The sequence below is a fragment of the Ursus maritimus genome, unplaced genomic scaffold (genome assembly GCF_017311325.1).
Source record: "Ursus maritimus isolate PB19 unplaced genomic scaffold, ASM1731132v1 scaffold_18, whole genome shotgun sequence".
NCBI lineage: Eukaryota > Metazoa > Chordata > Mammalia > Carnivora > Ursidae > Ursus > Ursus maritimus.
The window spans coordinates 35,476,208-35,491,446 of NW_024424230.1; the positions used below are offsets into that span (position 1 = coordinate 35,476,208).

Here is a 15,239-nt window from a genome sequence, read left to right on the forward strand (position 1 = left end):
CATGGCAGAGACCGAGCCCTTTCCCGCACAGCGCAGGGGAGCAAGGCTTCCAAGGACCACAGTACGAGCACAGAATGAATCACCGCGCTGTCATTAAAGAGGATATGCTCCAAGAGTATTTAATGGTTTGGGAAAGTATTCATAATATTATAATTTAAAATGCATAGCTATTAAAATCCTGGCAAGACACAAAGTGGTAAGAGTGATTGGTTCCCTTTGGGTGGTGAGAAGAGTGGTTTTTATTGCTTCAGTGTGCTTTTCTGTAGTTTCCAAATTTATCCACGTGCTCGTTCTGTGATGGGAACAGATGCTCTGTTAGTTTCGTGTGGGTAGGACTCCTTGCTTCGTGGCCTTTCTCTCCCTGAATCCAGCTCTGCTAATGGTAACCTCTCCCCGGCTGCGTCACTCTGGATTCCACACACACAGTTTAAGTTCACAGCCAGGTGGAAACACAAGTCTGAAGACGGTTGAGGGTATAAGCAGACACAGACCAATATAGATAATATTGACTTAGGCAAGAAAAACAGACCGCATTACTCCACGTTAACATGAGAAGAAAGGAGCTTTTTACCTCTGCCATGACAGGATAAAGTGGCAGGTTGGATACTTCCAGCAACCCCATCTAGGCAATCTGCAGGTCGCAGCTCACTCCACTTACCAAACGCTGTGGTCACGGCCCTTCTGGCTTATCCATCCTATTACCGCCCTCTTAGCCACAGTCAACCAATAGTGTCCAGACCCATCCCCATCCCCTTCTGTGAAGATATGAAAATCCACTTCTGCAAGTGAAAATCAGGAACAAGTAAAGAATAAATTCTAACAAATAGAGCTCAAAAAGGGGAAAGGCTGCCCACGAAGGGAGGGGCAACTACTCACTCTCATACTAGACTATGCAAGTCAGAGGTTTTCCAGAAGGAACTAATGCCTGGAAAGAGTTTGAATGAGACCACACTTCCTTCCTGCTAGCTCTGAATGCTATGACCATTCGCCCATTCGACAACCATTTACTAGACATGTACTTTGTGCCAGGAGCTGTTCTAGGCTCTAGGGCTACATCAGTAAATGAAACAGACCATAAAACCGGCCAACCAAGCAACCCTGCGTTCTTGGAGCAGTGAGCCGGCCATGCAAGGGCTTTGGATGACCCTGAAGGACAGGGGGCTGAGGGAGGTTTGGAGCAGAAGAGTGATGTTTTCTGACTCTCTCTTTCCTCTTTTTTTTTTTTTTAAGATTTTATTTATTTATTTGAAAGAGAGAGCAAGAGAGGGCATGAGCAAGGGGAGGGAGAAGCAGACTCCCCGCTGAGCACAGAGCCCTACATGGGGCTCCTTCCCAGGACCCTGAGATATGACCTGAGCTGATGACAGATGCTGAACCGACTGAGCCACCCAGGCGCCCCTCTCTCTTTCCTCTTTAACAGGTCACACGGGCCCCTTTTGTAAGTATTCCTTCACATTAAAATCCATTAAAGGGACCCTCTTTCACCATTTTTCCTATTAATGGCTACGCTGCAAGGCAAGGAGAGAACGTCCACCCCACCAGATACCCACCCTTAACTATAAACCACAGTCAGTAGACAGTGGGGCACCGGCACAAAGCAGACTGCTAGACAATGGAGCAGACAGCCCAGCAACGGCCCTCCGAGGCTGTGGACTTATGTGGGTCAGGGAGACACCGATGAGACCGGGCTCCACGCCCCCCACAGTCCCTGTGACTGGGATGTCGTCAGCCTCTCTCTTCAGTCGGCCGCCTTCCCAGGGAGTCCGCACCCGTGCACCTCGAGCCGCACGCGGCCTCCCTGGTGAAATCAGAGAACCAGACGGAAGTCCCCTCAAAATTGTTCACGAGGATCGAAAGCTTGTGAGTGGGTGTAGCACACTTAACAGCATTAAATTTCATTTAATTAAATTACAAGAGGAGAAGGGAAGGAAGCACTGTTTAAGCCCTTTGTCTCAACCCCAACACCGTCACACACGTGTTCATGAGTCGTGAGGGACTTACCTTTGACTCTGGATTAATTAACTATCATGAGGGGAGGCCTGGGGAAGGTGAGCTCTAATCATAGAGAAAACAAAACAGCATTAAAATGGTATAAAATGTAAGGGGTATAAACTCCTTTAGTCAAAACTCTGGCCAGCATTAACAGGCAAGGTGAGTGGCCGCAGTGCTGTGGGTGACCGCAACTTCGCCAGAAGGACCCTCCTTGTCATCCTCTCCTCTAAGGACCCACTGCTCCGTCTTGCACCTGCTCTCAACCTGTCAGAGTCTGGCCACTCAGCAGCATCTGCCCTTCGACTCATCTGCTACGAGCCCCAAGCCACTCTCGGGATCCGTCCGAAGATGCATCAGTTATATCTTCCATCCTGAGAACTTCGAAATAAACTTTGGGGTGTCCTGTGCACTCTGGTGAAGACCACCGCATTCCATTCGCTGCCGTAATACCAGCACAAAGAAGCCTGATCGATGACAACAAAGCCTTCTGCGTTTTCTTCTTTCCAAGAATGTTAAAAATACTTGATGAGGCGATCAACAATCCATGTGTCTGTGTCCCTTTTGCCAAATCTAGGGCTGTGAGGCTATACTGAATTGCAAGTTGGTTAACATTTTCCCTTTTTCCAATGTGCTAACAATTTCGAAACATTTTTTTCCTGATATTAAGTTCTAAACATTCCCCCTTGGAGTTCACAATTTTACTTTCTGGTTACGAATCTAAGTGGTGAAGAGGAAGTATGTTCCCAAGTTGTAAATAGATACAATGTAATGCGATTTGTTACTATGTGGCTCTAAAAACGGACCAACTTCTGGGTATATAATTTTGCTCATGCATGGTAATCTTTTTTTTTAACGATCCATCTTCCCCCTCCCCAGTAGCTAATCCATAAACAGTTTAATCTGTCCATAGGAATCAAAAGCTGCCTGTAAGAGTGCCAACATATACCATCAAGTTACATTTTCATATACATGACAACATCGCTGCCCGGCAACTGCATTCTGGGAAGCTCTCCTGGGGCGTACTCAAGGTCCAGGTGGAGAGAACCAAGTAAGACCCTGGGTGTGGCCGTGAGAGCAAGTGGCTCCAACAGCCACTGGGAAGCTGAGCGCCTTTATACTGGCATCATTATTTATAGCCTTCGCAACACCTTGGCTTCATGATAAAAATGGAGGGGCATCTACAGAAGCTGCACGTAGAATCTCTCTACCTTAACCCTTCCTTTACCAAACCGATGATCGCTGAGCTGGCTTCATCACAAGAACTGACTGAGCCTAGAAACATATCCTGAACGTAAAAAGACTGATGTCCTACACTTGTTTCCCAAAGATCTTAAGGAGAACGCAACCATCAGGGTGGGAAGAAAAACATCAGTGGGCGCACAATGACCAGTTTGCTGACAATTGGCCAGCTCGGCCACAGCGAACCCGCTCAGGACACCAGTGACACTGAAGGAAAGGACTCGGATCCCAAAGGGAACATTGGAACTCGTAACCTAATTTTTTAGCTCTTTTATTTAAAAAGTTCAAAAAAAAAGTTCAACATATATAAAAGTATAGAAGATAGTATAACGACCCCCTCATATACCCATAATCCGGCTTCAACTCATGGTCTATCTTGTTCCTCTGTAAACTCACCCACCTACTTTCCCCTCATCCGGGATCATTTTGAAGCAAATTCTGGACATCCTATAATTTCATCTGTAAATATTTCAGTATGTATCTTTGAAAAACCCAAATGTCCCTTTAAATAAAACCATAATATTGTTATCACACCTTAATAATTTTTAATATCAAATAATTTATTTTCATTAATTTAAATTTAATGAATTTTAATATCAGTCATTATTCAAGTTTCCCCAATGACTTCAAATATTTCTTTACTGTGTGTTTGTTCAAATTAGTATCCGATTAGAGCCACACATTGCGATTGGTTGTTATCTATCTCTTAAATCTCTTTTCATCTAAGGTTCCTTTCTATCTTTTTTTCTTTGCAATTTAATTTTTGGAAAAACTATAATTGCCCACAATCTGGATTTTGCTGATTGCACCCCTGTGGTGAGGTTTTAACATTCATTGTAACTTAATTTTCCCCATTCCTTCTTAGTTCAGAACAAGATCCAGAAACACTTCCCAATAAAATTGTCAAAGACAAAAACAAAAACAAAAAGCAGTCTGCTTGTCTCTGTAAAGGAGCAAATGCTGACGAACCCGAGATTCTGAAAACGCCCCCGGATCGGAAAGCCAGGTGGCCCTGGGGACCTTCCTGAGCCAGCCACAGGCAGCAGGGGCATCCCCTGGAGAGACGCGGAGGGTGCCGGGAGCGGCCGGGGGCCGGAGGGGGGGGAGGGCAGAAAAGTTCGCCAAGTGTTCAAAGTTCCCTCTTCACAGAGAAATAAACCCTGGAGGAGAAAGAAGGCTGGGGGAGGGGTGCTCAGCGCCGGCTTCAGCATGGTAATCAGTTTTAAATCTGCCACCACTAAGAACCAACATTGCAGAGCCCGGAGGGGGAGGGCGGACGCAGGCCTGCTGTTTTCCAGAGGGACCCAGGTTGGACTGCGAGGACAAAAGGCACAGAACTCACAGAGCTTCCACGCTGGAAGGACTTACCAGAGCACAACCGTTTAAGTCACAGCCCTGTGACAGGCAGCCGCGTGTGAAGGCACTGCAGTCGCCCCCCTCCCCCACCTGCACCTCCCCCTGCACAGAGAGCATGTGCTCTGCTGGCTTTCTAATAATGGGACACAGTTGGCTACAGGCTTTGGAGTAAAAAAAAAAAAAAAAAGACTTGACCTTAAATCTCAGCTCCTTCACTTAAAAGCAGCGTGGCCTTAGATAACCTGCTTTGCCTCCCCTTGTCTCAGTCTCCCCATCTGTTACCTGGGGATACTACTGTCCACCTGCTAGAGCTGTTATGAGGATGGATGAAGTTATGCAGGGAGGCCTGCCGTGTAGTGCCCAGCACACTCCCAGCAATGTCTCCTTTTCCCCCCAAAGATTTCTGCCAGTCCCTTCGAACCCAGATCCTTGCAGGAAGCCATGACGGCACCTGCGGGACGTCTGGCTGCCTTACCGATGCTGTCTGTGGCCATGCATGAAGCAAAGCCAACTGACCCATAAAGAGTTCAATCCCATGATCCTGATCTCAATAGCCCGGCTCCAACCAACTGAGCTAATTACGGTAGAGTCAGATTCAACCCAGCTTCCACGGAGATGCTCTTAGCAGTTCATACAACATTCTTAAACAGTTTTGTCCTAAGACGCTCTGTGACACGACACACTTGCCAGCTTTACCAGCGATCTCATCTTTTAAAAATCTTAATGTAATGTAGCAAACAGATGTGTCCCTTAAGAGGATTAAGGTGGAAATTCATTACAGCAATAATACCAGTGGATTTGTGTTCCATAACTAACACAGATCGATCAACTTAGGGCACACTCCGTCTCAGCACTAGTCAGCTTCAAGAAAAACAGGGGAGAACTCGACAGCCAGGTCTTCTCCCTCAAGGAATTTATCTGCAACAGGGGAGACAGTCAGAGCCCCACCTACTGAGAGCCTGACCTAAGCGACCTCTAATCCATGCTGCTTGGACTGTAGCATGCACAGGAATCAGGAAGCATGTTGGAAAAGAACTCTGGCAAATGGACAGGCTGCCTGAAAGGAAGACATCCAAGACATTACCGTGGAGTCATTAAGAGCTCAGACCTGGTGTCAAATGCCAACCCTGGAATTTCCCCCTCATGTGACCAGGGGAATCCCATCTGCTGTGGGTCTCCTCTGCTCTGAAATGCAACAGTACCGGTACCTGATCCGTGCTCTTGGTGAGATGACGCATGTCTAGGATGCTCCTTGCCTCAGGCAAGTGCCTAGAACACAGCCACTAGCATCACTCCACTCGGTCTGGTCCACAAAAGGGACCGAAACATCTCCTGAGCTAAATTACTGTCTTAATTGCCATTTTAACGGGTAAGCTAGTTATCACATTTTTTGTAAAAATATTCTCCAATTCCACTTTTGTCTATCAAAAGGAAACAAGAATCCTTAGCCTTTTGTATCAATCAGTCCAACACATTTAAATTTTGAAAGGCCTCTGACTTACTAATTCTACTGTATAGATTTTTCTAAATTAGAAGTCCTATAATTCTTTAAAACACTAAACCAGAAACAAACACCTATTCATACAACATTAGACAACAGAAGGCCTTACCTAGGCCAGACAGAACATAGAACCACCAAAATGAACATCTCCCCAGTGAGAATACAACATCTGCTTTGACCTTTTTGTTATCAAACTCATCATTAATGTAACTGTCTTCCCTGGAACTACTAGCCGCTTAGGGAAAAAACAAAGAAAGCATAATATGCATACTATATCTTTTTTGTCCAAGATGATACTAGTTAAATGAACAACTAACTTCTAAAGGAGTCAGCAGATGTGATCTAAATTAATATACCATTAAGTTAAGAAAAGATGCACAGGGGGCACCTGGGTGGCTCAGTCGGTTAAGCATCTGCCTTTGGCTCAGGTCATGATCTCAGGGTCCTGGGATCCAGCCTTGAGAAGAGCTCTCTGCTCAGTGGGGAGTCTGCTTCTCCCTCTCCCTCTGCTCCTACCCCCCCACACACCCTGTGTTCTCTCTCTCTCTCATTCACTCTCTCAAATAAATAAATAAATAAAATCTTAAAAAGAAAAGAAAAAAGAAAAGATGCACAGACTCTGGTTTGGGCTGGGAAGGGCCTGAGAGATTATCCAATTCACAGGTTCCCAGCACAGGAGAATCCTAGGAAGGGGGCTGTACAAATGAGAGGTCCTTCTAGAGGCTGGTTGCACAGGTGTGTTCACTTGGTGACCGTGCCTCCAGCTGCTCACCTTTGCCCTAACTCTTCTGTACGTGTGATCTACTTCGAGCAACAAGTTTACTCCCCAGGAGAGTTGCACGTGCCGGACCACTGGGTACACCGAGGGTGTCTGCATGTTCCCCAGTCAGGCTTCTCTGTCCTGTCCATCACACAGATTGCCCTCCCCCAAGGAACTCCCTATCTTGCCAAGGCCGGGCTCACCCTAGGAGAAGCATTCCACGTGGTGTGCGAAGCCTTACTCATCGCAGGGGCCTGGAGTGACAGCTTGTCCACTCCCTCACCATCAGCTAATTCATGGCAGGGTTGGTAACTATCTGTTCCCACCTCTCAGGTGAACTCTACCAGACCAGGAATTCTGCCTCAAGGCTCTTACTCACGCTTGTAACATTCACCTGCCCCAGGCCAAAAAGTACCTGGCACACAAAGGCGATTTGGTAAGCTCCCCAAGTTACTGGGACGGAACCCCCACGAGGTGCTGCTTTCTGCCCACAGCCACACAGCTGGTCCAGGGAGCAGAGCAGCCCTGGGGGCTCAAGACACACAGGCCTGGCTTGAATCTCAGCTCTCTGCCCCTAGCGGAGAAACTAGGTTACTTCATTGCTCTCTGCCTCAGTTTCCTCATCTGCAAAATAGGAATTATAAAAGTATCCCCTTCACAGAGGTCCGTGGCATTTAATGGGACCGTGCACTCACGTCCCTGGTGGTGAGATATAGGTGTATACCGATATGCCAAGTGAGCAAAACTCATTCACTCTTTCCATCGCAGGGGGGCCATGCAATTTGAAGATTCCCTGCTGGAAACTAACAAGCATTTTAGAACATGAATGTGCACCTAGGCACATAAATGCCCTGAGTTCTGCCTTACAGAACCCTGGCTAATAGAATCAGCCAATCACTCCGTTCTAGATGTAAAAAACAATGCCAAACAGCTGAACGTATTGCAGAGGTCTTTGGGCAAAAGATGCTGAGACTAAGGCTGGCAGGCTGCCGAGACAGGGAGTCAAGGGGTTCTATGGGATACCTTCTGGTTCTGCTTATTCTACAGGGGACACCTCAGAAAGTTCTGTGAGCCAGTGCAATTTCATTGCTGTGGCTTCTGCGCCGGGAGGGGGCGGTGGTGCAGGAAGCCCAAGCTGGAGCCCCAGGATTTCCTCCTACCAGACCAGACCAGGGACACAGGATCAAAACTAGGGGGCTAGTCCAGGGAAACATAAAACCGTACTTCCACTTCCAGCTAGAAAAGTCAACCTATGTATATAGGGCTTGAAATCCAAGAAAACCACTTCAAGGTCATAGTGCCACAATTATGAGCCTTCTGTGGTTTCGACAAAAGATCACTGTAATCAGAGATGATAATGAATGGAATATCAGGATGCTGAAGAAGCCCTTCGAAAACCTGTGACTCAATCTACTGATTAAGAAGACCCAAATAATTTACAAAAGTGATTCTGATCAACTGAATTCACAGCACCTCATTCTGTCCCTCCATCTCCCAATCCAACCTGCTTTTATGACCAGAGAGATTCCCCCAAACAGTGACTGAGATCCATTCTGCACCAACATGGAGAGAATGAGCTAGCGCTGACCCCTTCCTTACTCCTGAAAACAGGTTACTAATTAAGTAAGGAGGGAAAGCACTGATACTCTCCTAGTAGAGGGAGAAAAACAGCACTGCCAAAGTTCACTAGTTTCCACATACAACCTCCCTCTCTTCCAAGGCAGGTGAACGTCATACAGAAATCTAAAGAATTTTCGAAAATCAATTTTTTCTTTTTGGTATCAAGGGTTATCTCTTCCAAATATTTATCAATGTTGATCTTCAAAGAATAAATCATCTCCAAGCTTTGATATGAATCCTAAGCAAAAAAAAATGTGCTGGGAAGTAATTAATTCTTCAAGGTGCAATCTGTTTAAGTAGGAGGAAGGGCTCTCCTGAGTCACTAAATGGTTAGCTTGCAATGCCCAGCTCTTTGCAACACACACTTTGCAAGATGCCTGTCCTCCTGCAAAGAGTTAAAAAAGAAGAAGAAGAAAAGAAGAAAAAAGCCTCTATCGGGAGGACTGAGAAGCCATTCTTCCCAGGGGACACTCATTTCGGGCTGCAAGGCTCAGGCTTTGTGCGCGCGCCGCCCCTCCGCGCCCCCGCCCCTCCTCCCACAGTGACTGCTCCTCCAAGGTTCCCAAGGCCACCTGCTTCTCCCGAGAAAAAGGGACTACTCGGAGCGCTATCTCAGTGCGCAGTCGGCGTCCCCGGCGATGCCCCGCGGGGGAGGAGGTGTCCCCAGGGAAGCGTGCTTTGTCGCGAGGGTCGCGCGGCCGCCCTCAGCGGCCCCAGAGGCCTGGGAGATTTAGACCTGAGTCCCCCGGGCCCGGGTTCTTTCCGCGCCCCGCTCAGCGTCCGCCCAGGTAGCAGGGCAGACCGCCGGCGTCAGAGCTCCACCCCGCCCACCCAGCCGAGCTAACGGCACCGCGCCGGGGAAATCTTCTCCATCCCGCCTCCGGCCGGCGCGGCACCTGCTCGGCCCCGCCCGCTCTGGGCCGGAGCGCGGGGCTCTTCTCCTCTCGCGCCCGGGAGATCCCGCGCCAGCCGGCGGATGCCCGGGGCCCCTCTGCCTAACCGGGAGGGGGAGGTCTGCCCTTGGGCGCCTGTCCCGGGGGGCCGCGCCTACCCCAGCCTGCGCGCTGTGTCCCCACCTCCGCGCGCCCCGCAGCACGGGCTGCGTCCAGGAAACCCAGCTGGCACCGGTCGGCCGTACCTTGTGCGGCGCCCGCAGCAGCCGGTGGACCCCGGCCAGCTGGGTGCCGAGAGCGAGGTCCTCGCGAAACGTGAACAGCGGCGGCCGGCTGGGCTCGGGGAAGTTGGTGCTGTTGAAAGGGTCCGTGTCGTCCAAGAACTGCACCCGGCAAGCCAGCGTGGCCATGATGCATCCCTGCCCCTGGGAGCGCGGGCGCCGGGACCGGCGGGGCCGCGGGCTGGGACGCCGGGGTCACGCCGCGAGCAGGGGAGGCCGCGGCCGCCGCTCGCTGGCTCGCGGGCTCGCAGGCTCCGGCGCGCCCGGCTGCAGCCCGGGCTCCGGCCGCGGGGGGCGGGGCGGGGGCGGGGCCCACGGGCCCCTCTGTCCCCTCCTTCTCCGGCTCCTCCCCTCCTCCGTCCCCTAGCGCCCGGCGCCGCTGCCCCGGCCGGCGGGACCTGCCGCGGGGAAAGGGAAAGAGAGAATGGCTGGCGCGGCATCCGCAGCCCCGCGCCGAGCCTGCTACCAGCGGCGGCGGGGCGGGAATCCCCGGCGGGCCGACTCCGGCAGTACGTGCGCCCCTCGGCGTAGGGAGCACCCGCGGAGCTGTACCCCTACGAGCTCCGGGAACTGGAGGGAATGGCCATCCTGTCTTCCCCATCTGTGAGAGGGCTTAACCCCTTCCAGATGAAGGCGGCGGCGCCGGGCTCCTGCTGCCTGGATCTGAAAAACCCCAGCTGGGCATCTGCAGGCGAGGGAGCCGGCCCCTGACAGCAAGCAGGGTGGCGGCAGCCACCGAAAGCCCAGGCAAGGGTGACCGGGAGGTTTCCCTTGGGGAGAAGGGAGCTTAGAAGAAGGAGGGTGAGCCGGGGAACCCAGGCAGCTCCTCATAGACAATCTCAGGAGGCGCTAGGAGAGACGACTGGGGGACTGCGAGGCTCTGCCCCAGGACCCCAGCGCTGGGCGTGACACCGGGGCCACCTGGTGGGTGCTAGTTGACCCTCTGTTATCACTGCAGCCTCTTGACCAATTCGGTCCCAAAAGCCCACACTGGACCTTGTGGGGCCGCGGACCGCTTCGGAGAGGTCACCGAATTGCGGAGGGGCCGCGGCGACTTAGAGACGCGCTCGCGACCGAGGGACGTGGAAGGAAGGGCTGCAGCGCGCCTGCCTCGGCGGCAGCGCGCCAGCCTCGGCCACGCCGGAGCACCGGGGCTCCTCCTCTCCGCCTCCCTCCGCTCTCCTCGCTGCTCGCGAGCGACCCCCTCCGTTTCCAATAAGGATTCGACAGTTCTCTCCTTTCCCAGGCGGTGACCAAGTCAGTGTTCCTCACACCTTATATAGGTACCTGGGCTAATACGCAATTGCTCTTAGCATCGGTGTCTATTTGCAAGGAGGCTCTATGACCTCTCTCTCTCCCTTCCCTCTGGTTTCAAGGAGAAAGAAACCCTTGTCCCATACTTACCCCCTTCACTGACTGGTTTGTTTTTAACATTTTATTTTTAAGTAATCTCTACACCCAACATGGGGCTGGAACTTACAACCCCAAGATCAAGCGTCGCCTGCTCCGTGGAATAAGTCAGCCAGGCGCCCCCTTCAGCAGCACCTTTAGCCTTCCCTCTCCATAGACTCTCCCTGCCACACATGCAACACTTAAGCCTGGTCTTAAAACAACAATGATCCATGACACTTCTGCTCATTCAGAAGAACTCGAGCTTTCCTTACTTCTGCTGCTTACTTGCTCGTTGAATGAGTTCTCTGGTCCAGGGAAAGAAAAAGTTATAACAAAAAAATCGGCTCCCTATTTTACAATCCCCATTCCCATCCCACCGTTCCCATCCCATCCCACTTCTCAGAGGCACACATTTCTCTTCTTTTTTCAGAGGCACCCATTTCTAAATAATGTAACCACACTGATCTACTTTCAATTATGAATTTTAGATAATACACTGGCTTTCTATCATGCTAAATGAAGATTTTTTTTTAGCTTTATTACAGACCACTTCCCTTTCTCCATCTTCCCAATATAGTTTTATCACAATTCTAATTGAATTCCTATTCAGTGATTTTTTTAAATGATGATTATGTTAATATTGTTCACTTTTGTGCCAAGTAGTGCACATGATTACATAACTTTTGTTGTACAACTTTTTGTTTTTCTGAAGTTAATATTTGTTTCAATTTTTTTCACTTCCCAATTTTTTTTCTTGAACAGCTGGTTAGGTCTTCTCATATCCTTTTTTTTTTTTTTAAGATTTTATTTATTTATTTGACAGAGACAGCCAGCGAGAGAGGGAACACAAGCAGGGGGAGTGGGAGAGGAAGAAGCAGGCTCCTAGCCGAAGAGCCTGATGTGATGCTCGATCCCAGAACGCTGGGATCACGCCCTGAGCCGAAGGCAGACGCTTAACGACTGTGCCACCCAGGCACCCCTGGGTCTTCTCATATCCTGCAACAGCTCTGAAAACACCTCTTTCAATACTGTCAAATTATTTCCCAGTGCTGTATTTTCTCCTAAGATATCCTTTTCAGAGATATTCCTCCGGTGTCCTCCATGCTCCTGGTCTCATTTGGAATGTGGCTCTCTCAGCCCTATCTTCCTGGAGAGTTCCTTGGCTTCTCTCTTGTGTGGGACCCCCTGGTTCCATCACTTGTCTTATTTTTACTTGATTTATATTCTCATTTTTGTCAATATATACCTTAGTAGTTTCCTGAAAAGATAAACTTTTGGTCACTCTTATGTCTGAAAGTATCTTTGTTCTCTATCCTCAGACTTGGCTCGATGTGGTTGTTTTGCTGGCAAGAATGGCCACAGTAATTCTTCCCATTCCTTTTATTCCCACCATTTCGCAATCTGACTTTTCCACTTCTTCCATAAAAAGGTGGGACTATTTCCCCACTGCTTGAATGGGGATGGCTTTGTGACTTGCTTTGACAAAGAGGATCTGTTGGAAGTGGCTTTGTGTGATTTCTAAAACCAAGCATCAAGAAGCTTTACAGCTTCTGCTCTCACCCTCCTAGAATGTTGACCTGAGGGTGTCATACACAAATAATGAATCATGGAACAAGACATCAAAAACTAAGGATGTACCGTATGGTGACTAACATAACATAATAAAAAATTATTATTAAAAACAAAAAACAAACAAAAAAGGTGCTGGGTAAATATTCAGTGGAAAAAAAAAAGAAAAGAATGTTGACCTGAGAATACCATGTGAAGAAGCCAGGTCTCGCTTTAGAAAAGCGGTAAGAGAACTACTACTGAAGACTGGCGATATGGTTAGTGGTGTTATGTAGTGGTGAAACAATTGGCAAAATGACTACCCAACTGCCTACAGTAATTTGGGAGATCAAAAATGTATCTAATGAACTAGGAGTCTTAGCTAAGGAGAGCTCTAGACAGTATGTCAAAAATATCTGATAGGTGCTTCTAACTGCATATAGTAAGATATTCTGTTTGCTAGCAGAATTTAGAGGAAATACAGAGGGCCTAAGACTTGCTGGGTTGTAGAATAAAATAATCTCTCAACCCCAGTCTGCCCAGCTAGTAACTGACTTTGGTAAAGATCAATTTTTAAGTGTGGTTATAAGACCCTTCGTTAAGATCTCACAGAGATTTAAGGTGGTGCCTGGTAACTCTCATTTAAGCAAAGGGACTTCTAAGAATCCTAATGGGTGTTATTCCACGGCAGCCTGAGAGACCCAAATGAGAAAGAATTATGGATATAGTGTTGGGAACACAGAGTAAACCCTAATAAGATTCATAGAAAATCCACAAAGTGTTTAAGATAGTTGCATTAATGGAATCACAGCAAATTTGGACTAAAAGGGAATTAAAATTATTCAAAATAAAAAGAAACCTCTGGAACTCCAACCTGCAGTGGAGTTCTAAGAGAGCTGTTCAGCAGCAAACATGGAGCTATTGTTTTGTGTTTGTTGGGTTTTTGTTTTGTTTTGTTTCGTTTTGTTTGGGAAAGTAAGGATCTATCAGAAGGTGGAGCTAAGAGCCGTGGAGAACAGTGAACTTGGGAATCATCACAGGGAGCAGAATGGGGCCCCACTCCCCGGAGCAGGAGGAGCTGGCAGCACACACCTGTCTGGAGCTCAGAACTGCCATGGGTCAGTGACCGCTGTGTGTCTCACAGTCCCTTTCTTTTTGAATGAGTGTCTGTTCTGTCCAGTCTCGCCATTGTAGATTAGGTGTTTAAGGGGCAGAAAACTTGTCTGTTTAGGTCACAGGTCTCTGGATCAGAGAAGTGGTATCTGAGGAGCCCATGCCTCATCTGTGCAGTGATTCAAATAGCAGTTTCCTCACCACCTTTCCAGCCTCTGCCCCTGCCCAGTTCCCAAACCAACACCACACATTTTGGGGTTTCATTATGGTAGCACTTCACTCCCTGGTACCAATTTCTCTTTTATTCAGTCTTTGTTTCATAACAAATCACCCCAAAAAGTAGTAGCTTAAAACAATAACTATTTTGGGGCGCCTGGCTGGCTCAGTCGTTAAGTGTCTGCCTTCAGCTCAGGTCATGATCCCAGGGTCCTGGGATCAAGCCCCGTGTCGGGCTCCCTGCTCAGTGGGAAGCCTTCTCCCTCTCCGTCTCCCTCTGCTTATGTTCCCTCTCTCACTGTGTCTCTCTCTCTGTCAAATAAATAACATCTTTTTTAAAAAATAACTATTTTATTTGTTCTCAATTGCAATTTGGGCTGGGCTCAGCTGGGGTCACTCATGCAGTTGGACTCATCTGGAAGCTTGACTGGGGCTGGTTGGACTAAAATAGCCTCTGTCTGAATCTGGTAATATGTGTTGGCTGTCAGCTGATTGATCTAGGGAACGTCACACGAGCTGGTTCTTCTCTCCTCCACATGGCTTCTCATCCAGTGAAGTAGACCTGGCTTCTTCCCACTGGCCATGTGAGCACAGCATTCTAAGAGTTCTAGAGCAAAAACCGCAGGATCTAATTTTCTCAACGTTTTCCACCCTGTTGATCTCTTTGATTATTTTGTTCCACGTTTTGAGTGATTTCCTCAACTATATGTTCCTTCTGTTACTGAATTTTTAGTTACAGCATTCATGTTTTCAATTTTGGGGAAATCTTTCTTGTTCTCTAATTTTCTTTTTGTCTCCAGGATTCCCCTGATACTATTCATTATCTTTTCTTTACAGTTTTAATTTCATTGCACTGCTTGTATGTTCTTTGGGGTGTTTTTTTCCCCCCTCTTACTTTCATTCTTTTTCTTTTATAACAGAGGTCATTCTCAAATTCTTGTGATCTCTAGCTGCTCATTCATATTAAAAACTGACTGGAAGCTCTAAGTTATAGAAGAGATCCTTTGCCTGGTGGGCTTCACTGTAGACCAAGCTGATAGGCAAATGGCTTTTCCCTTGAGTATCTTTGGATCCTCTCTGGGGTAGTTCACTGTATCCAGAAAAGTCCTTACGAGTACTTCCCTTAGCCCAGAGCAAGAGGGGCCCCTGCCCTAGCCTCGGTGCTTTAGAGAGTCTCGCTCAGCCCACCCCTCCCTAAAGGGCAAGAAGTCCACAGCACCAAGAGCTCATGCCCACCTGGCTCTTCTCTCTCTAGAATTCCCTGCCCAAATGGCACTGAACATATTTCCAAGGCCTGTGGGTGCTTTTTCCCTAGAGACACCCCGAAG

General features: G+C 48.5%; 1 protein-coding gene across 3 annotated transcripts in view; it reads right to left on the reverse strand.

Annotated features, from left to right (window-relative positions):
• Nucleotides 1-9,771, reverse strand: part of FHOD3 (formin homology 2 domain containing 3) — a 451,796-nt gene extending 442,025 nt beyond the window's left edge. For all 3 annotated transcript variants that reach the window (XM_040632587.1, XM_040632586.1, XM_040632585.1), the window contains exon 1: nt 9,607-9,771. In XM_040632587.1, the coding sequence (XP_040488521.1) occupies nt 9,607-9,771 (165 nt within the window). The remainder of the gene's footprint in view (nt 1-9,606) is intronic.
• Nucleotides 9,772-15,239: the final 5,468 nt, after the last annotated feature.